At 32.7% G+C, this 21,407-nt stretch overlaps 1 protein-coding gene and 1 long non-coding RNA gene across 2 annotated transcripts; one reads left to right on the top strand and one right to left on the bottom strand.

Moving 5' to 3' along the window:
* Positions 1 to 8,907: 8,907 nt before the first annotated feature.
* Positions 8,908 to 20,329, bottom strand: LOC134232205 (perlucin-like protein). The gene is made up of 5 exons (XM_062714152.1): positions 20,308 to 20,329; positions 19,637 to 19,716; positions 19,033 to 19,120; positions 9,175 to 9,391; positions 8,908 to 8,935 (listed from the first exon to the last, which is right to left on the bottom strand). The coding sequence occupies exons 1-5, from the start codon at positions 20,327 to 20,329 to the stop codon at positions 8,908 to 8,910; spliced, it is 435 nt and encodes a 144-aa protein (XP_062570136.1).
* LOC134232204 (uncharacterized) lies at positions 10,272 to 15,296 on the top strand. The gene is made up of 3 exons (XR_009984732.1): positions 10,272 to 10,326; positions 12,566 to 12,627; positions 15,054 to 15,296. It is a non-coding gene; the product is annotated as an uncharacterized LOC134232204 (long non-coding RNA).
* Positions 20,330 to 21,407: the final 1,078 nt, after the last annotated feature.

Genomic DNA, 21,407 nt, shown 5'->3' with positions numbered 1-21,407 from the left:
TAGTTTTCATTAGCAATCATTACTTATTTAGGCCTTCTGAATCTATCGCTTACCCCTGCATCAAACCAGCTAGCCGTCGTATGACTGAAAAAATAACATTTTTCCTGGAACTGCATCCATCCCAAATGACAACCTTTGAACAAATTTGAAAGAAAAATTTTGAAAAAGGAGCACAAAAAATAAACGTCTAATATTAGTTTTGAAATACAAATTTGTTACCTACCTTCCAGGTATTCAATTATGAAAGAAAATAAAACTATGATAACACATAGAAACTTCATTGTTCTTGAGAGTAAGACATGTGAAATAAGATAAGATTCATGGTCTCAGATATTGACGTTCGTAGGTTCATTAAATGTATTCAGTGCGAGATTGTTCAATAATGTTTTTTCTATAACACATGGTTATTATCTCTGCAAAAAATTGTCCGAAATGAAATTTTTGATTATTTCTATTACAGGAAATATAAATGTTTAACAAGGAACAAGTTGATTAATCTCAGAAACATTACGGATATCTTGCTAAAATTGGAATTTCGTTGTTGTTCATGAAAAACACCATCATCCTTGATGCAAATCTCGTGCACATCTGTCTATCTGACGCTAAGGAGGCCAAATACCGGTATGCATGTAAATCTCTTTGTGTTTGATATCAGTGGGCGAGGACTATTGAATTTGGCATGGGAGTCCTCGTGTAATTTAATCTATGTCTACATTTTTAAAATTTAAATCTACAATTTTATTTCACAATGAAATGGAAATATAAGGAATCACTGTCTAGTTAGTATAGTGTGCCAGGTATATCAACGATAGTAAGAAACATGGGATAATTTATGCATTTCGGGCTTCGCCCGGCATACAAATTATCCCATATTTCCCACTATCGTTGATGCCCTGGCATACTATACTAACTAGACATTGATTCCTTAATTTAACGTAGTTATTTTGTTGATGACCAAACACAAGATGAGAGAATTTTCGAGTTCCGTTTTAGTGAAGAAGCAATTGTCTGTGATATCAAAAAGCGTACATGCATTGTCAGGAAAGGTTATACAGAGTGTAGAAAAGTCAGAGTTATCATGTTATAGAACTTTGAGAAAAATGATGATTTAAATTTTCTTTAAAAGTTTTTAGCGTATCTAAGAATCTAATTCAATCATACTGCTTTCACGTGAGTCTTTAAAGTATCAGATTTCCTATTCACATGGTATACTGTAATTGAATGTTTAATTGACTTTTGGCATGTTCACTTCTGTTAAGATGAACTATATTTATTTTAAACTGTGCTAATGTTTGGACGGTAAAACAAGACGTAGAATATTGAAGATTGATAATCTTGAACCTTTGACCATATATTATGGTTGTGTTCTTTAGTGTAAGACCCAATACTATGTATTTTATAATCTATAACCTCTTACTATTCGCCTTGAAAATTTAAAAAAACGTTGTTAACAAAACACAAGTACGAGGGTTATTCAAAAAGTTCGTAGATTTTTGTCATAACATTTTTATTTAACGTCATAATATAATAATTTAATTTCACTTGTATCAAGCAATTTCATTGGCTGAATCATTCAGAGGAAACATATAATATATTGTATAACATAACTTGCCTACGTCACAATGAGTTACGTCAAAAACGTATTACTCCGCTTGACGTTACTTTTAAAATATGCTATATTTGAAGCCTTTGTATCATTGTCTATACTGAAATTAAATTATAAGGAATGAAGCTTATTTCAACTTATGTTATACGATATACCATAACTTGGGACAGTTTACGCTTTTTGGGAGTTGAACTATGTTCAATCTCCCATGGTCATCAGGATTTAACATGCGCAGTAATTTGTGTTGATTACATAGAGACGAAAGCGAGGCTACTGTGTTGGCTGATTTACTCCGATGATATTCAACAGAAAACATGCATAAACATCCGCGACAAATAGTTCATGTCATTTTCTCCTGATTTAATCTAATTTTCATATTGTAAGTAAATGTAAAGATAAAGTAATCTTATTTTGAATATTAGATTTCGTTCAAAGTACATATGTAAAACTAAATTATAAAGAACCATGAAAGTTTTTCGTAATGGAACTCATTTTTAGTGTAGCGTCATACACTGAAAGAGATACGAACGACAACTCTACATACTGACGGCAAACGTTAAATTTAGTCTTATTCAAACTTTTCATGAACATTTTCTTGGTTTAATTGAATTCGTTAATGCATAAAAACTTGAGAAAACATGCATATTTATTATTTAATCAGCAGTATCACCTGCCAAAAGCGGTAAAACTAGTATTAAAACCTAAAACGGACACCAAGGTTTTCGTAAAATCGCGATTAAAAACAACAAAATGAAGTATATTTTTTTTTGTAAAAGGAAAACCTCATTTACATACCAGATGATTTGTACGCACACAAACTCTCACATATACCACTGTTTTTATGTTTTGTCAATAAATATTTGTTTTTAACTTGGTATTGCTCTTTTCTTCACAATATTAAAAAAGATTAAGTTCTGACGTACTCCATGTATACTGTTCGTGTAATTGAAATACATTTTTATTCACAGAGAAGTTTTATATAACAAACCTGTTAACTCTTAAAAGGCCCTAGGATGCTGTGTTAAAATCCACATTTTATCAACATTGATATTATTCCTGCGAAATAATCTGAAATTTTCATAACACATGGGTAAAGGTGCAAAGGAAAAATATATTACAAATTTGAAGACTGTGAGCAGTGATATAAATGATCAACCGCCTTTAATATGAATATAATGGCAGTGTGCATGTTTTGCAATGGGAAACCCAAAATATATGTATGATGAAAAAGTAATAGAAGAAGCACAACGGCAATATGTGATAAAGATTCTTTGAAAAATTTGTTCAGTGGTGTCAGAGGAGTTGCGGATAAGAGATGGGTATACCTAAAGTGTAACAAACAGATGGACGGAAATAACGATTAACTAGAGCTGAGCTCGTTGCAAAGCAACGAGTAGGTCTTCCGTTGGAGCTGTGGACAGGAAGTACAGACCTTGGGTCAAGGTCACTGCATTTTCTTATGTCAACAACATTTCTTCCCAGCATGAGCCTCCAGTAAATTTTAAGTTATGCTTAAACATTTTTTTTCTTTGTCAGTGACCTTGATTTGCCAGAAAGACATTTGATCAGGGTCATGACAAAACCTCCAATTATAAGTAATGTATGTTTCAAGTAAGAACCTCCAATGATTTTCATTTACTAATTCATAGCGTAGTAAAGAAAATATTTCTTCTGTCAGTGACATTGATCTTAACAGAATAACCTTGGCTCTGTGTCAAGACAAACACCTTTTAGTGATTAGAAGTTCATATCCCTGACAGGAATTTTACAACTTTTCTGTCATTGGCCGATGAAGAAGTTTGAAATTTGCATTATCTCGCACCATTTTGTCACAGGTCAGAAAAACAACATTGAGGTATTTTAAAACATCACCGGATATTAATATTCAAACAACATGGAGTTTCTATTTATGAAAGATAGACGGGTTGAAAGTCCTTTCCATGATACGTATTTTAAGGTATTAGCTTTACTTTCAATAAAATTAAACTCAAAAGTCCACAAATAAAATACCTTTCTTCATTTATTTCAAAGTTTGGGTAAAGGGGGTGAGGAGCATGGGGATGTCATGATGTATACGTAATACATTCGAGGTTATTATTCTGTTAGACAGGAAGACCCGAGGAGTTGTGATTTGCTGATCATGATCTAAAACACGTTGACAAACCGAAACCACATGGTTTTATGCACGTTATTCAATAAATTCATTCATAATTATTTTCCTTGAAGGAGGAATGCATGGATAAAGGATTAAAGAAAATTCCCGATGTACAATAACATCCGTGCATGGACTACTTATCATTTATACGGGTTTTGAATAAATTATAAATCAAATTAAGTTCATTGCTTTAAAATTATTATTTCTTGAACTTTACTATAAAACCTGTAATGTAAATTAATAAACAGTGTGCAGCACAGAAGTCACTTATGAAGTTTACACGTGTCGGTGTTACTTATCATTGTTTAGTCCATTTCATTGAGTATAATTCTATCCTTACGATTCGGAAGATTCTCTTTAAAAGTTTAAAATTGGTATAGCCATGGTTAATATCTGTGATTAAAAAAAAATGCGTTTCGGAAAACTTGTGTTGAAAACGGATTTATTTGTGTGTGAAAAGAGCAAAGCTTGTGCATTTTAATAAATTTTGGTTGAAGTAAAGTAACTGCAGATCGCCAGTCCTTGCGCTATGAATCGTCAAATTACACATGGATCTAACGAATATTTAAGAATTGAAGACTGATTAATGTACATGTAAAATAAATGCCCCAGCGTTTTGTACTAAAGTCAAACCTAAAAATTTTAAGATATTTTTGAAAGATTTAATTTACTTAGAGAAAATAATATTTTCTTACTGTTGTAGAATGGTTTGTATATACCAATTATTTGCCTATGACTGCGGGGTCAATGGTTCACCGCGGTGTGTCCCTTTAGAATTTCTCGGCAGCGTGTAATCGAAAGATAGATTACGTAATGGTAAACACACTTTAAAAAAAGAATCTTGGTTCCAGGTGAATATAAGAATCGCGCAGTAAATAATTGTGTATTATTTGACTCTTAAAAGTTTTTTTTTTTTATGAAATCCAGGCGTATATTGTTTCCGTTCATATTCTTTATGTTCATATTTAAACGAATAAAAGATACTCGTACTTTTTTCTATAACTCTTTCTCTTGGAAAGATCTTTATTAATAAAAGGAAAAAGATACCATCGAATACTCTGAACGGGAAACAAAGAACACGTTTAAAACCTAATTTAAAATAAGAGATAAGATACAGCGTGGTAAAATATTTAATACTTACGGCAAGTTTATTTCAATTATACGCATGAAGAGTTCTTCAATATCAAAATGAGAACGGGTCCTTGTTTACGCTTAATACGGATCTAGCTTTCTTACCTACCATACGTAAGACTCGAACAAAATAATATTTTCATGGGACAGAGATAGTATAAGAAGGAACAATTTTATCAAGAATTAATTTAACCATTCTGTGGTGGGTTTTTTTGTGTATGACTGTGGGTCGCTAGATCACACGCCGATTGATTCCCGGTGACCGACTTTGCCCCGCCGCTATCGACGGAGGCGCGTTATATAATTGTAAACAAAAAAGGTGAATGTTAAAGCCGTGCACTTAATGGCTGTGAATAGTATATGTGCTTTTTAGTTATGTTTTATTTTCTAACTATATTGTTTGCTTTTATGTGATAAGAAGAAAAGATGATATTTTCTTCCCTTTTTAGTATACTTCGTTTATACGATTTTTTAAAAAAAAAGAAATAAAAGGGAAAGTTGTCAGTGAATAAACATGATAATTTGTAAGAAAAAAAGCACAAACACTTCGAGAATTTTATTCTGAAGAATATTAGCTTCCAATGTAGCCATGCTTATTATTTTTTAGTAAGCTTGCTTTGGTTACACGCATGAGGAGCTCTCGTTTACGTGCTGAGTGAAAATAATTAACTGTGCATATATAGGTCATGCACCAGCTCATTTAAAACAAGACTCGAACACAATTACAATTTCATGAGATCAGTAAGATGTTAAAGCACAACTTTATAATCGATAGTCATTTCGAAATTTTTTACCGTTTTTGAGTTATAAAGCAAAAACTTTCAAGGTCCCTTGATCCCTAATTATAGGGGCCAGCCCCTTTTGAATATTATTATCTGAAAGCCCTTGCAATTATGCACAACTTTTGTTCATTATGTCTTAACAAAATATCTTCAAGATAAAAAGGAAAACATGTGTAAATTTTCGCTCTTTTAGGCGTTCTGATTTTTGACCCCTATATAGCGCCATTGTGAATACAGAAATCGAAAAACAAAATCCGATGTGCACAACTTCAATCCTTCTGTTACCTAAAATCAGTAAAAATTCTGATTCAGCTTTTGTGGTCTCTGAGCCTTTATCCGGAAACGAAAGCCTATAAATTTTCGTTGAAAGGGAAATAACTCAAAACCGGAAGTGACTTTTTGAAATTTTAGTCAGCATTCTGGTAGAGTTTATAAACGTCTATAACCTCTGAAAATTTGAGCGAAATCCGTTGAGAAATGAGTGAGATATGAGGCCTCAAAGTTGCGGTCTAGGAAGTAGAAGAAAAAAAAAGAACTAGCATCGTTTTAGATAACTCTGGGACTAGCGTAAAAATCACAGAGCGGTAATGTTGACCTCCGGAATGTATATAGGTCAATGCATGCGCGATCGATAAACAGGTTGCACAACTGTAAACAAAGCAGTCAAGGTCCGAGGAAAATTCACGATGCATGAATAAAATGACAGTGAATTATTTTAAGCTTGATTTTTTTTTTTTTTATAAATAATGCAACATTGAGTATCAATCGAATGAGAGATGATAAGTATTTTTCCTATCTCCCTTCTTGTAATTCAAACTAAATACAAGGAGAAAGTTGTCTCTGAATAATCTGTATGGCATCCAGCTAGAGAATACGTTAAAAACTTTATTTCAACAAAGTTTAACATTCAGTTTAGTTAAGTATATTATTCTTATCCAGTTTATTTCAGTTATACGTGTTATACGCGTACGCATAAAGAATTCTTCACTTGCCGTATAAAATTAATCAGTTACCTGTACATAGAGTTTGCTGCTCATTCAATAACACAAGATTCGAACAAAATAACGTTTTCATGAGATCAATAAGATGTTAAAGAACCCATTTCAAATCGATAACCATATCGAAATATTTACCGTTTTTGAGTTATAATGCAAAAACTATCGAGCGCCCTTGAACCCTAATTTGAGGGGCCAGCCCCTTTTTAATGATGTCAAATGATAGATCTTAAAATTATGCACAATATTTGTGAAATATGTCTCAACAAATTATTTTTAGTTTAAAAGATACACAAGGAAATATATGTAAAATTTGGCGCTTTTAGGCATTCTCATTTTTGACACCCATCTAGCACTGTTTGGAGCGCAGAAATCGAAAAAAGAAAAACCGATGTGCACAACTTCAATTCTTCTAGTATTTAAATGCAGTAGACATTCTGCTCCAGCTTTTGTCGTTTCTGAGCCTTTGTCTGGAAACGAACAGTACCAAATTTTCACTTAAAGGGAAATAACTCGAAAGCGGAAGAGAATTTTTGAAATGTATGAAAACATTTTAATAGAGTTTTGTAACGTTCAAAACCTCTGAAAATTTGAGCAAAATCCGTTCAGAAATGAGCGAGTTACGAGGTCTCAAAGTCAGCATTCTGGTAGAGTTTATAAACGTCTATAACCTCTGAAAATTTGAGCGAAATCCGTTGAGAAATGAGTGAGATATGAGGCCTCAAAGTTGCGGTCTAGGAAGTAGAAGAAAAAAAAAGAACTAGCATCGTTTTAGATAACTCTGGGACTAGCGTAAATTAATCAGTTACCTGTACATAGAGTTTGCTGCTCATTCAATAACACAAGATTCGAACAAAATAACGTTTTCATGAGATCAATAAGATGTTAAAGAACCCATTTCAAATCGATAACCATATCGAAATATTTACCGTTTTTGAGTTATAATGCAAAAACTTTCATGCTCCCTTGACCCCTAATTTGAGGGGCCAGCCCCTTTTTAATGATGTCAAATGATAGATCTTAAAATTATGCACAATATTTGTGAAATATGTCTCAACAAATTATTTTTAGTTTAAAAGATACACAAGGAAATATATGTAAAATTTGGCGCTTTTAGGCATTCTCATTTTTGACACCCATCTAGCACTGTTTGGAGCGCAGAAATCGAAAAAAGAAAAACCGATGTATTAATGTGCACAACTTCAATTCTTCTAGTATTTAAATGCAGTAGACATTCTGCTCCAGCTTTTGTCGTTTCTGAGCCTTTGTCTGGAAACGAACAGTACCAAATTTTCACTTAAAGGGAAATAACTCGAAAGCGGAAGAGAATTTTTGAAATGTATGAAAACATTTTAATAGAGTTTTGTAACGTTCAAAACCTCTGAAAATTTGAGCAAAATCCGTTCAGAAATGAGCGAGTTACGAGGTCTCAAAGTTGGCGTCTAGGAAAAAAAACAAAAAAAAAAAGAATAATAGCGAATAATCTTAACCATCAGAATCAGTAGAAGGTCTTCCGCCTGAGCGGAAGACCTTAATAAATTCCCTCCCGCTTTTCAAGCAGGGGGTATTAAAAAGGACTAATGTAGGCAGGCAAGCATTATGGCCCATGCATTTTTTTGCTATTCAATGTCTCTGAATATCTTTCTCAATCAAGATTGTTCCAACTCAAAAAATGTGAAACAGTTGTCTGTATTTGAAAATACAGACATAATAATAATTAATACATGTAATATTGTTCACTTACTTAACCTCCCGATCAAAGATTTTATTTACACAATGTTCAACTCCCATGAGTGCTTTCAGTACTTTGATGTTGGCGTAAACTGCCCCGTTATGTTATGTCGTATAACATAAGTTGAAATAAGCTTCATTCCTTAAATAACCAAATTTAGTACACATATTTTAACAACAAATAAAAACAAGTTGAGCAAAAATTTGGTAAATATCTTGATGATTATCAAAATTATCAATGATTTAATACAGCAAAAATAGGGTCACGGAGCAGGGTCAAAATTGAGCTATTTAATAATTATACACTTAATTATGTCCAGAGTCACAGCTCTAATAAATGGCGCTTAAACGAAATAAAATTGAAATGTTTAAATTAAGTATTGTTCTATTACTTTAGATGCTAAAATATAGTTTGTAAGATTTCGACCTGCTTTAAAACATGTTTTCTACATTCACCTTTCACCATAATATATTAAGCATAGTTTTTCCTTTTAATTAAAAAAACTTTCATCCAACAACTTCCGTCTCGGGTGACCTGCAATTCAAAAAATGGACGTGTTTTTATACAAATATATATCACAAAAAATAGGACCGAGAAAGTAGATATTCATAATCCGTAGCTAACACTAGTCTTTACTAGCATTTCTTTACTGAATTAGAGATGTTTTTGCGAAACCAGCGCAAATTTGCCCTTCAAATTCTACAATTAAAAGAAAACTTCTTTTAAACGTAAAATACAACAATTAAAAAATACATGAAAAACGGGCAACTTACCCTGAGTCTGTTTGACAGATGAATTTATTTGGCCGTGAGCAGTAATAATCGCCCCACCGTCCGTGATAGGCCGCCCACAAAATGAGACAATTTCCAGTAATGTGTTCATTGGGTTCCCCAGGATAAAACTCATTAATGGTAACGACGCTCTGATCAGAGGAGTATTCCCATCTATCTTCTACTATGATGTCAGAAATCCCTATCCAGAAACTCCCACCTGTTGTCAATTTTAATATTATATGATGATTATTATACTGATGATGAACATGTATCTATAGACATCTTGAAGATTAGAAAAAAAACATCAATAGAACTTCAAGAATTTACTTGTATCTATTAAGTATACCTGTATTACTTGATTTGGATTACTGGATGTGATATTATGGCTATTTATATTGTTAAATATGATCTTCAGAACAATTATTGTTTTATAATGTTTGTTCCATTGTTTTTTTTTTACCATTCATCAAATGATTTTGCCTATAAATGTACATACACACTATGTGAGTATTCACTTTCAAAAGTTTCCAATAAAAACTTGGTCACATTAGAAAATTTATTTTATAGCTTCAATACAAGTTCATATTCCGTTCGCCTATATGATTTTCTAAAGGATTACTAGTATTATAAGCTAAGGTAAATATTTGAATCTCTGCATTTTCTTAAAAACTTTTATCAAATATATTCATTAGGGCCCCGCAAGGATTTGCGGGTGCCCTATAGTAATCACTCTGTCTGTCCGTCTGTCTGTCTCACTCTGTCTGTCTGTCTGTCCGTGTTTACGAGAGTTCATTTATTGGGTATTTTTCATGCCAAGATTGTACTTATTGGGTACTTTTTGCTTATTGGGTATACCCAATAAGAAGTGTCGCTGAATATGCTTAAAACACCCTAATTGGGTATTTGCAGGTTAGTACCCAACAAAACTTGGACACGACGATTTGTCCAAAAAAGTGTCCAAAAAAGTTGCTTTCACGGACGCACCGTGTTTTGATGTTTCAGTTTTACATTCGGAACTCTGAATTCTCGAGAGTTCCGAAAATCAACTTCCGTTGATCCTGATCATAACAACGTTTGTTTACATGGAAAAAAAAATATGGCGACCAAGAAACACTTAATGTCAACAAGATTTTCTGATTGACAAGAGAAAAGGTAAGTTTATTCGATTAATATTTATCCATTGCTGGGTTCTTGTGTAAGGAAAATAGATTTTCAATGTAATTTTGAAAACAATTGTGCACAAAATTAAAAAAGATATATCGGAACAATTAATCCTAAGTTGCACTTGTTTGTATTTTGAATTTTCTCTGTCTTTTTAACTCTCTTGAGGGCGAGAAGTATTTAGTAAATGATCGTATATTGTTAGATAATCTTTGATAAATAGAAAGTGTTTATTATTTTGATTTATATCATAACCAACTAAGTATGTTCTGGCAATGTATATTGGAAAGGGAAATGAAAATTTTAACAATCGTGTGTTCATAAATCAGCTGTAAATTATCGGTTCATGTACACAGTATTACCATGATTACAATCGCAAATTGAGCTGAGATGATGATAAATGGGATAATTGACATCAACTAAATAATTGTATGTAAGTTTATCTCATCTGATATGTAACTTAAGAGATTCAGTGCTTCTTTCTGTCTTTGATTTTGAGTGTCTGCTTTATTTTGATTTTTTTAAAATTATTGTTTTTGTCATTTGTTTTAATTAATTTAAAACAATACTGAAATTGATATAGGGCTACTATAACTATTTCACATGATGGGTGTGTAATTAGCATCGCGCTACACCCGGGGCTTCTATTTTTGAGGATGCATGGGGCTAGTGGTTTTCGTCACTGAGGAATCCCCTTGGGCTATTAGGAATTTTAAAATAGACATGTAATACATGAAAAGCACCACCTGTATTTTCACTCTTTTTTGCTATTAAATTCCCTAATATGGAAATATTCCAGACAGCATGCTCATATTATCCATAAATCTCCACAAATGCATCCGTTTTGCAGTTCTTCAAGACTGATTTACTTAAAAACGATCTTTTATTTCCAAATTTGAATTCCCCCCTTTCCTATGTTTACTGTAGATTCCTTATTTTCGCGAATGGGCTCTTCAACGTCAAATAGCGAGAATAATAATTCGCGAATGGACGGTTGGTCAAGAGATTTTACAAAGATAAAAGCACCATAAAAATAAAGGCGAATAATTTGATTTCGCGTGAAGTGCTTCTTGCGATATTACGCGATAATTAATTCCACGCGTATAATAAGGAATCTACAGTAATATAGCAATATTTTCTTGTACATATATGCCTCACAGATATCTCATTATTAAATTATATACATTCACTCAATCAGCTCAATGATAAGTGTCATGCAATTATGTTGCGCTTTTTTAATTTAAAGCCATATTATGGTGTAACTGATCAAAAGATATATTTTTGAAAAATACAAAATTAAGTAAAGAAATATAGTAAATACATTTAAATTAAAGCTTTCCATACAATTCGGAGCACGGAGAACACCTCGTTTTATCTAATAATACGATTTTATCTTCTCTGTAATGTGTTATTTAAATCTTTTGTATTTTCTTCCAAGACGGAGAAAATTCCGAGAATCCAAATTAAATTTTGATATCTTTATGACGCAATTGACTTAGATTTTGTAATTTACGGAAAATTTCTCTCTTTATCATGTTTATATAAAGTAATGATACAAATAATAAGTTCTTGTAATTTTAGTCTAATAATTTTCATTGTACATACGCCATATATGGCTTTAAATGATTCAAGATGAAAACAAAATATTTTTGCTTCGTTTTAATTAGACGAACTAGTGAATGACCAGAAAAGGAATATTTAAAATATTTTTTTTCATTTTTTTTTTAAATCATTAATTTATAATTATATGATTAAATTTTACTAGCGAAAATTAAATTAAACTTTAATTTTAAAAAGGATCATCTGTAGTTAATACCCTGACTTTTTTCACGATGAACTTTTTTTCAATGTTACTTTTTAATTTTTGCCTCTATATTTGGGCTTGTCACTTTTTACTCGGGGATAGTAACTTTATTGCCACAAAGCTGTGGATTAGTACTTGATTTCCTTTATTGCACAGCGATGACTATGATTTAATAGCACAAAAAGCTAATGGGTTTACGACTTTACGAATGTGAATTTATATGATTAATGCTTACTTGTGATTTTAGGATAACTGGAGATAATGATTCCTTTTTTCCATTGATATTACATAAATATTTTCCTAAGTATTATCATTGATTATGTTACAATAAATTGGTTTAGATTTTTTTTTTATAAAAGTAATCAATAATTGCAATGGAAATTAAAACCATAATCATGTTCATTGAGGATTTTCATTATGTAACAGGTCAAACAGGACATTGCAGAGAACACAATCATCAGAAGATGACCCTCAGAAATAGGACAATTGTAAGTAATCAGTAAAATGAACAGGAATACTTCATGCCAACCATAAGATTTTTAATGACATTTTCGCTTCTTAAATTAGAAGAGATAGAGGGAAAAACTTGTACATACTACATAACTACTAGGCAACCAACCTTTAACTACAGGAAAGCTTTTGGTATGTGCAATACAGCTACATAAACCTATTTAGTATTCATGTAAACAATGTTAAGTTTGAGAAAGTACCGTAGTATTTTTTATAGTGTTTGCCAACATTTTCATGCACACTGTTTGCTTGTTTTTACTATCATTTTATTTTAAATTCTTCAGATGCCCTTTACCTTTGCCAGTTTTGAATCATTTGTTTTAAGGGCATCTGAGGATTGGTTCCAGAACTTAATTAATTGTAAAGTAAATACTGGGGTATTATACGGTCATAGGTTATGTTAATACATGTATAACATTTTGTTCTGATAGAGGTGGCATACAGGAAAAGAAACAATACTAGATATCACTTCAAAGGAATAAAACAGCTTCATCTTGTAGATGTATTTTATTTAAGGATCACTACTTCATGTCTGATGTGCTGAAAGTTATTCATAATCTGTTTGACTGTAATTTTTCATATTTTCAACTTCTATCCAGCTTAGTCAATTTTAATTAAAGGATGTATTCGCTTTGACAAAAGAATTGACCTATAGGAGAGAACAATTTTCCGGAAAAAGTGACATTTAAATATTAAACTTTATTTGTTGTTTTCTACCGTAAATATGTGTAAACTTTTCAAATTTGTATTTTACACCTAAAATTTTTTATTTACAACTTTACAATAAACCTCCAAAATTGGCTGAAACACCATTTTGTCCGCTAAAGCATTGATTTTTGCATGAATTTTGGCCGAGAAGTCCTTCAGGGCAGGCCTGCCCCTAAATAAAATTGTGATATTTTGATAGGTTTGGATGTAAGATAGGATTTTTTAGGGGAACCCCTGCCCTAAGGTTCACAAAAAACCTACAAAAAATAAGGAAACCTGATTTTGATAATCTGCTTCAAATTTATACTTGTAAATATTATAGTCAGACTAGCTCAGTTGATATGTGCGCTGACTTTTACACCATGTAAACAAACATTTTAAAGTCGGGGGTTCGAATCCACCTGGAACAACACTTTTAATTTTTTAATTTTCGCCTTTTTAAAGACTATTATGATATTTTTTATAGACTTGTGTATTTTCCTTAATTATCTATCCTTCATGCATGCCCATTCTTGATATAAGAAACACTATAAAGAGATATCAAATCGTAAAAATCCAATGTACAGTTGTCAGTCAGGCGGAACAAACCTCAGTATAAGCACACTTTCTCTGAGGACAAGAATAACTCATTCTGTGTTACTCAATACAGGTATTCTTTGCAGCATTGAGCTGCGATGAATGTCAATTGTATATATTACTTAAAATTTAATACATTGATTTTGGCTATATATATCAGTGAATGTACTCCCTAGGATTTGATTTAGGCCTACATAATTTGCACACATTAATGGCATGTTTTATTGTATTCATGGATAAAATAGCCTAGACATAAAGAATAGAATTTCAGAGGCAGTAAACATTACAATGCATTATGTACGGTGCAAGAAAAGAAAAATATCAATTATTACATTTGGAGATAACAAACTTAGAAAACTCAGAAAATCAATGTAAGGTTTCCTCCTACCTCTACTCACTGAAATAAAGATTTCGGAAAAAACAAATTGTTAGATTTAATTAGCCTAATGTCATTAATCAGAACGGAAATCGACAAGGTTTTTGTAGAGAAAAAACCAAGCCCGGTCCTATAGGTCAAATCCCTATTTATAATGAAGTGATCCTTTGTGCAAAGCATACCCCAGGAAGGGGGGATGGAGTGTCAAGTGTGTCTCTGTCCCTGTCAATATAATTTCAAAGCAGTTAGTAAGGTTTGGGTCAATTTTAAATCCTTTTTAGCAGAACCATTAGGCTAAAAACAATACTAATGTGAAAGCTTTATCATTAAGTGTAGAGATGTTTTTGAAGATTATGTACCCCTAATGTACTGATAGTGTTACATTAGAAGTCTAAAATTTGCAAGGAATAGGTGTAAAATCTTTTTAAAATCTCCTTCTTAACAATCAGAAACTAACATACTGTCTAATTAATATGCAACATCGTTTTGTGTGTTGAATGATGATTCCATTTTGATAAAATTATGACGGATGGGGGGTAGGATGAAGATGCAGTTAGACATAGAAGAAAAAAAAGAGTTGATAGAATTTAGTTTTTCTTCCATTTTATTTATCAATACATATTTCTGAATAAGAAATATACTTCTACTTCTTGATTGGGTTTGATCAACATAAAGGGTGATCTTGCTGTAGTCACAAGAAAAACATGTTTTATACGGCAAAGAAATGCCTTTATCTAATTGCAGAATGAATAAAATGGACAGAGGCAGAACTGAAGGAGATGCATGAAAGGAGGAATATTTCAAAGATTGCCTGAGCATAACCACTGCTACTGGATAAACATATGACAATATAAAAGAGCAGGGTCAATGGAGGTATCATACAGTATAGGCCATGAGAGACCCTGAAGAAGAAAGTATTGAACAGAAACAAAAATAAAACCATTTTGACATTTATTGAAATATAGGATCAAAGTCTTACATGTAAAATTTGGGCATGTAATGACTTTTGTCTAGCTCTAAGACTTATAACAGTGATGATTTGATTTAATATATTTATCCCGATTTGTCGAAAAGATTTGGACATAGTGCATCAATTATTTTAAAGTTTTGATACAACGAATTCATTCATTGTACCTGTAACTGAGTTTTCTGGAGCGACACTGTTTTATCGGCTTCAAAACTAAGTTTGTGATTTCCAAACGAGATTAATGAGATCCTGTAATATCTTTTAACATCGGTGACTTTTTAATCCATTCTTTTACATCTCAGAAGCATTTTTATTATTACAGGGAAAATATGCATTGTACATGTATCTGTAATAAACAGGATTATAGAAATTTTCCATATAATACAACACAATCTTAGCAACTGAAGGCAAATACTTAACAAGGGTGTGATCTATTTATCAGTATGGTTTTCAGCATCTTGCTCTACCTGTAATGACTTGCTCCAAGTTCCAATATTTAAATTTAAATTTTGCAAACATGGTTATAAAATTCTTTAAAAGCCAAATAGTTTAGGCACAAAATGCTTATATATTTCCTATCATTTGTAAAGTGTACACTGAATGAGATGTGGAATATTAGAATTAAAGTATTAAATATGTTTTGGACTTATGTATTTTTATGCAGATAAATTTGAATTCAACTAGGGATGGTAAATGTCATACTTATTGGGTTTGCAATCTAAGAGTATAAATATCCAAGACAAATTTGACAATTTTAATGAAGGGTATAAGTAAACCAAGAAGAATTGGACAGGTTAACATCACCTGTTGCGTTTTATTCTAATGTCGGGATGTAATATCCAAGAAGAGTTGAACCAATGTCCAATACCTATTGGGTTTTCTTTCTTATGAAAAAAAATTTAAGTAACCCAAGAAGAATGTCCAATACCTTTTAGTTTATATACTATTGAAGGGATGAAGAAACCCAAGAGGAATTGGACAGGTGTCCATTACATGTTGGGTAGTATTCTGATGAGGGGATTTTCAAGAAACCCAAGAATTAGACAAGTGTCCATTGCCTGTTGGGTGGGATGTAGATATCCAAGAGGAGTTGGACAGATGTCCATTACCTGTTGGGTTGTATTTTATGAGGAGATTCAAGAAACCCAAGAATTAGACAAGTGTCCATTGCCTATTGGGTGGGATGTAGATATCCAAGAGGAGTTGGACAGATGTCCATTACCTGTTGGATGCTATTCTGATGAAACAATTCAAGAAACCCAAGAAGAATTGGACAAGTGTCCATTACCTGTTGGGTGGGATGTAGATATCCAAGAGGAGTTGGACAGGTGTCCATTACTTGTTGGGTTGTATTTTGATGGTGCAATTCAAAAAACCCAAGAATTAGACAAGTGTCCATTGCCTATTGGGTGGGATGTAGATATCCAAGAGGAGTTGGACAGATGTCCATTACCTGTTGGGTGGTATTCTGATGAAACAATTCAAGAAACCCAAGAAGAATTGGACAAGTGTCCATTACCTGTTGGGTGGGATGTAGATATCCAAGAGGAGTTGGACGGATGTCCATTACCTGTTGGGTTGTATTTTATGAGGAGATTCAAGAAACCCAAGAATTAGACAAGTGTCCATTGCCTGTTGGGTGGGATGTAGATATCCAAGAGGAGTTGGACGGATGTCCATTACTTGTTGGGTTGTATTCTGATGAAACAATTCAAGAGACCCAAGAAGAATTGGACAAGTGTCCATTACCTGTTGGGTGGGATGTAGATATCCAAGAGGAGTTGGACGGATGTCCATTACCTGTTGGGTGGTATTCTGATGAAACAATTCAAGAAACCCAAGAAGAATTGGACAAGTGTCCATTACCTGTTGGGTGGGATGTAGATATCCAAGAGGAGTTGGACATGTGTCCATTACCTGTTGGGTTGTATTTTGATGATGAGATTCAAGAAACCCATGTACACATGTTCAATTGTTCTTGGGTAGTTTAATCCCTTCGTCAAAATACAATCCAACAGGTATTGGACACCTGTCCAATGCCTGTTGGATACCTTCATTCTGTCCAACATGTAATGGGCATTTGCTTATTATTAATTGGTCATGACTCAAAAAGGTTTCTCCTTAAATTCTTAATTTTGTCATTCAAGAAAGGTTGAACAGAGTCTGAGATGTGTTGAGTTGTGTACTCAAGGTATTCATATATTTTAATATTAGATATTTTGAAATTTACAGGTGTATATCCTTATTGCTAAGAACAAATTAGTTAGGTGTTACAATAAAAGAGCTATTTCACAGAAATTGACAAAAATATGGGTTCAATACCAAAGGTTTTCAGTCTTGTCTGAATTTACCAGCAAATATTAAATATATAATAAATTTGAAATGAATAAAAACCAATAAGAAAAAACCCAATAAAATACGGACACGAGGATTAATATCCAATAAGATTTGAACAGTAACTACCCAAATAATGCTCTCTCGTGTGTACACTTTTTTTGTATCCAATAAGCAGTATCCAATAGGACTTGGACTTGATGTACCCAATATATAACCAAATGTGTGTCCGTCCGTCCGTCTGTCCGTCTGTCACTCTTCCGTCCACAAATTTTCTGTTTTTTCCTAATAACTTTTTTTATGGTTGCCCAATTAAAATCAAATTTGGTATGGTAGTTCAATAGACAGAAAGACATCTTTTGATGCTAAGTTTGTTTCTCTATGTCCCCTGGTTTGGAGCTGGGTGGTGGGGTAGATTCCTTAACTTTATATAAGAATGCATTGGCAAAGAGAGATAACTGCTGAAGATGTTCCCATTGTAAACTGAATGCTGCTATGAGTCCCTTGGGATTAATTAGCTTTCCTCCTGAAGAAAATCCAAAGCATTATCTTTATCCTTCACATTAAGATTAATTACCACCTCTGTCTGCAATTGAAGTTTGTTTTGAAGTTAAGTCAATTTGGAATGCTATGAACATTCTGAAATGTGGATTTAAATATAAATGTTCATACTTTATTTTTGTTAAAATAGTTATGATTTCATTGAATTCTAAAAACAAGAAATAGATAAAAGAAGATATATTTTTTTATTTTTACTTTTTTCCCTTTATGTAAATTCAAGAATATTATTATTTTTAAGGTAGTTGTATAAAAACCCCAACCCCCATTCTATCATTATAAATACTGAAAAAGTTCTTTTGTAACTTTAGAAGAAAAGGATGAGAGGCACGGTTAATCCCTTGGGATTAATTATCTAGCCTGCTGCAGAAAATTTTGTAAGCTTATCTTTATCCGTCACTTTAAGATTAATGAAAACCTTTGTCTGCAACTGCTGTTTGTTTTGAAGTTAAGGTCAAGTCTTCATGATATTTGCATTCATTGAAGGCTGACATTTTATATAACATAAGCTTCATTATTGTTTAAATATACATTCAATATTAAGTTATTCTTCACTGCCTAATGTAAATACACGGGTATTATTTACAGGTTTTTGAATATTCATGAATTATCTTGAAATTTTAAGAATACAGTTGCTGTTGCTTATTATTCGTACATTTTTTAATCATTCCGTAAGCTGCACCCTTATAATTCTAACCCATGGCGGGGCCCTTGCTGACTGGTCAGTTTTCTAGTTTATTTTCCTTTTGATGAAAAAAGACCGATAATATTAAAAAGTTGCCATCATCCAAAATAATTCGAAAAACAAGATGACTATTTCGTTTTAACGATTTCAGCAAATTTGTTTTACAATTATCACTATACCTTGGCCTTGGCTGTGGCTGATCAAGAATTTCGATTCGGCTTCAGTTCTTGGCTCAGCTAGAATTGAGTTAAACACTCTACAAACACTCTGAAACCCAAAAGTAATAGGGATTTCTTATTAAGATTAACTTCCACTGCTTAAAAATAAGATGCTTGTTGAAATCCCTTGTTCCGTAATTTTGCTATTTTTAGTTCTGTGTCGGTGAATTTGCAAGGACCTATCATAGTTTTTTCTTCTTGTCTGCCTGTCCCTCTGTCTATTTGTCCCGCTTACTTTTTTGCATTTTTGTCCTCAATTCTTGTTGATATTATTTTTGGTCTGTGAGTATATATGTTGATGACTTTGTTTTTGTATAATGATGAGCTTCAGCTTAAAGTTTGATTATTGTCAATGATTCTGTACAAGTATGGGGTTTGTCTCTACTTGGATACAAATATTATGAATACAAAACTGACATTTTCATTTAAGTCTAAACAGTTTATTTTTCAAGCATTGTTAGTTAAACCGTCTTTCCATTAACCAGATGATCAAAAACTGAGCAGTTTAACAGTTGCTAAAACTCATCAAATTTTAAAGCCTTGCTATATGTTACTTGAAACTTACTGCAGCATCCGACCAGGTTTCCGTCGTGTGGCTAAACAGGTAACATTTGTCTTGAAACTGAACCCAGCCTACGTTGCAACCTTTGAAAGTAAAACATGTTAGGAATATCTTTTTAATATGAGAAATTTGTATCTTACTTTTTGAAGACAAAAACGTATTTCACTTTACCTTTGTGTGCATCGTTTTCACTTTTGTCATTAACTTCAATATGACATGTTCAATTGTTGTTTATTTTTTTTTTAAATTTGATGTAGAGCATAAAATTAATTTGCATTTTTTAACACAATGAATTATTTACTTACAGTGATTACAAGTTACCAATGCGAATAATAAAACAAACAACAATTTCATGATCGTCTTCATAAGAAAGATAAGATACATATAGATCTCCGATAAGATCATAAACAAGAGGCTCATGGGCCTTATAGGTCACCTGAGCATTATGCAACAACTTTCCAGTGATTGAATTTGATTCATGTTTTAAGCCAGATGCTATGGCATTCACAATTTTGAAAGAAGCATCATTGATCATCATAACTATACACTTAGCAGTTGTTTAGTTTGGTTACTTAATACCCATAGACAAGGCAGAGGAACAAAAAATACATTTTAACTAATCAGTAATATTCAGCAATAATCAGTAGTGCCCCTACTACACATGGACCCCTGACCCGTAGGCCTAGATCCACACATTGCACAATTTTTGAAAAGGCATCCTTGCTTTTCAAAACTATTTGATTAATGCCAAGGAGCAGAATTCAAACAATTCATTCATTTTCAGTCTATAAGTAAGCTCCCCCCCCCTATGGTACCCCTGACTCTGGGACCTTGAAATACATTATTCTTGGAGATAACGGTCCTTGTTCATAACTATATAGGTAATTCAACTGCTTAAAACCCAGGAGCAGAGAAGAAAATTTTCAAAGATTTTATGTATTTCACTATAATCAATAGAGCCCCCCCCCCCCCAACACCAGAACCCTGACCCTAGGGCCCTAAAATTCACAATTTGTGGTAGAGGCACTCTTGCTCATTATAACTATGCATTTAGTTAGTTTATTTAATACCTAGGAGCAGAGAAGACGATTTTCAAAGAATTCATGAATTTTCACTATATAATCAATAGAGCCCCCCCCCCCCTTAACACAAGAACCTCTGACCCTGAGGTCCTAAAATTCACAATTTTGGCAGAGGCACTCTTGCTCATTATAACTATGCACTTAGTTAGTTTATTTAATACCTAGGAGCAAAGAAGATTATTTTCAAAGAATTCATGTATTTTCACTATATAATCAATAGATCCCCCCCCCCCCCCCCAACACCAGAACCCCTGACCTCGAGGTCCTAAAATTCACAATTTTGGCAGAGGCACTCTTGCTCATTATAACTATGCACTTAGTTAGTTTATTTAATACCTAGGAGCAAAGAAGATTATTTTCAAAGAATTCATGTATTTTCACTATATAATCAATAGATCCCCCCCCAACACCAGAACCCCTGACCTCGAGGTCCTAAAATTCACAATTTTGGTAAAGGAACTCTTACTCATCATAACTATGCACTTAGTTAATCTATTTAATAACCGGGAGCAGAGAAGAAGATTTTTAAAGAATTCATGTATTTTCACTATATAATCAATAGAGCCCCCCCCCAATACAAGAACCCCTGACCCTGGGGCTTTAAAATTCACAATTTTAGTAAAGACACTCTTGCTCATTATAACTATGCACTTATTTAGTTTATTTAATACCTTGAGGCAGAGAAGAAGATT

Source organism: Saccostrea cucullata, unplaced genomic scaffold, assembly GCF_032062105.1.
Source record: "Saccostrea cucullata isolate Sc308-1 unplaced genomic scaffold, CSIRO_AGI_Scuc_v1 ctg7011, whole genome shotgun sequence".
NCBI classification, from domain to species: domain Eukaryota; kingdom Metazoa; phylum Mollusca; class Bivalvia; order Ostreida; family Ostreidae; genus Saccostrea; species Saccostrea cuccullata.
Note: the sequence above shows the minus strand (reverse complement) of the source record. Positions and strands in the feature narration are given on the sequence as shown.

Coding starts and splice junctions, on each gene's coding strand:
- LOC134232205 (XM_062714152.1), bottom strand. CDS start 20,329: ATGTGTGGATCTAGGCCTACGG. Junction 19,121..19,636: donor AAACCTGGTCGGATGCTGCA/GTAAGTTTCAAG, acceptor TTTGGGTTTCAG/AGTGTTTGTAGAGTGTTTAA. Junction 9,392..19,032: donor CAGCCACAGCCAAGGCCAAG/GTATAGTGATAA, acceptor AATTGACAACAG/GTGGGAGTTTCTGGATAGGG.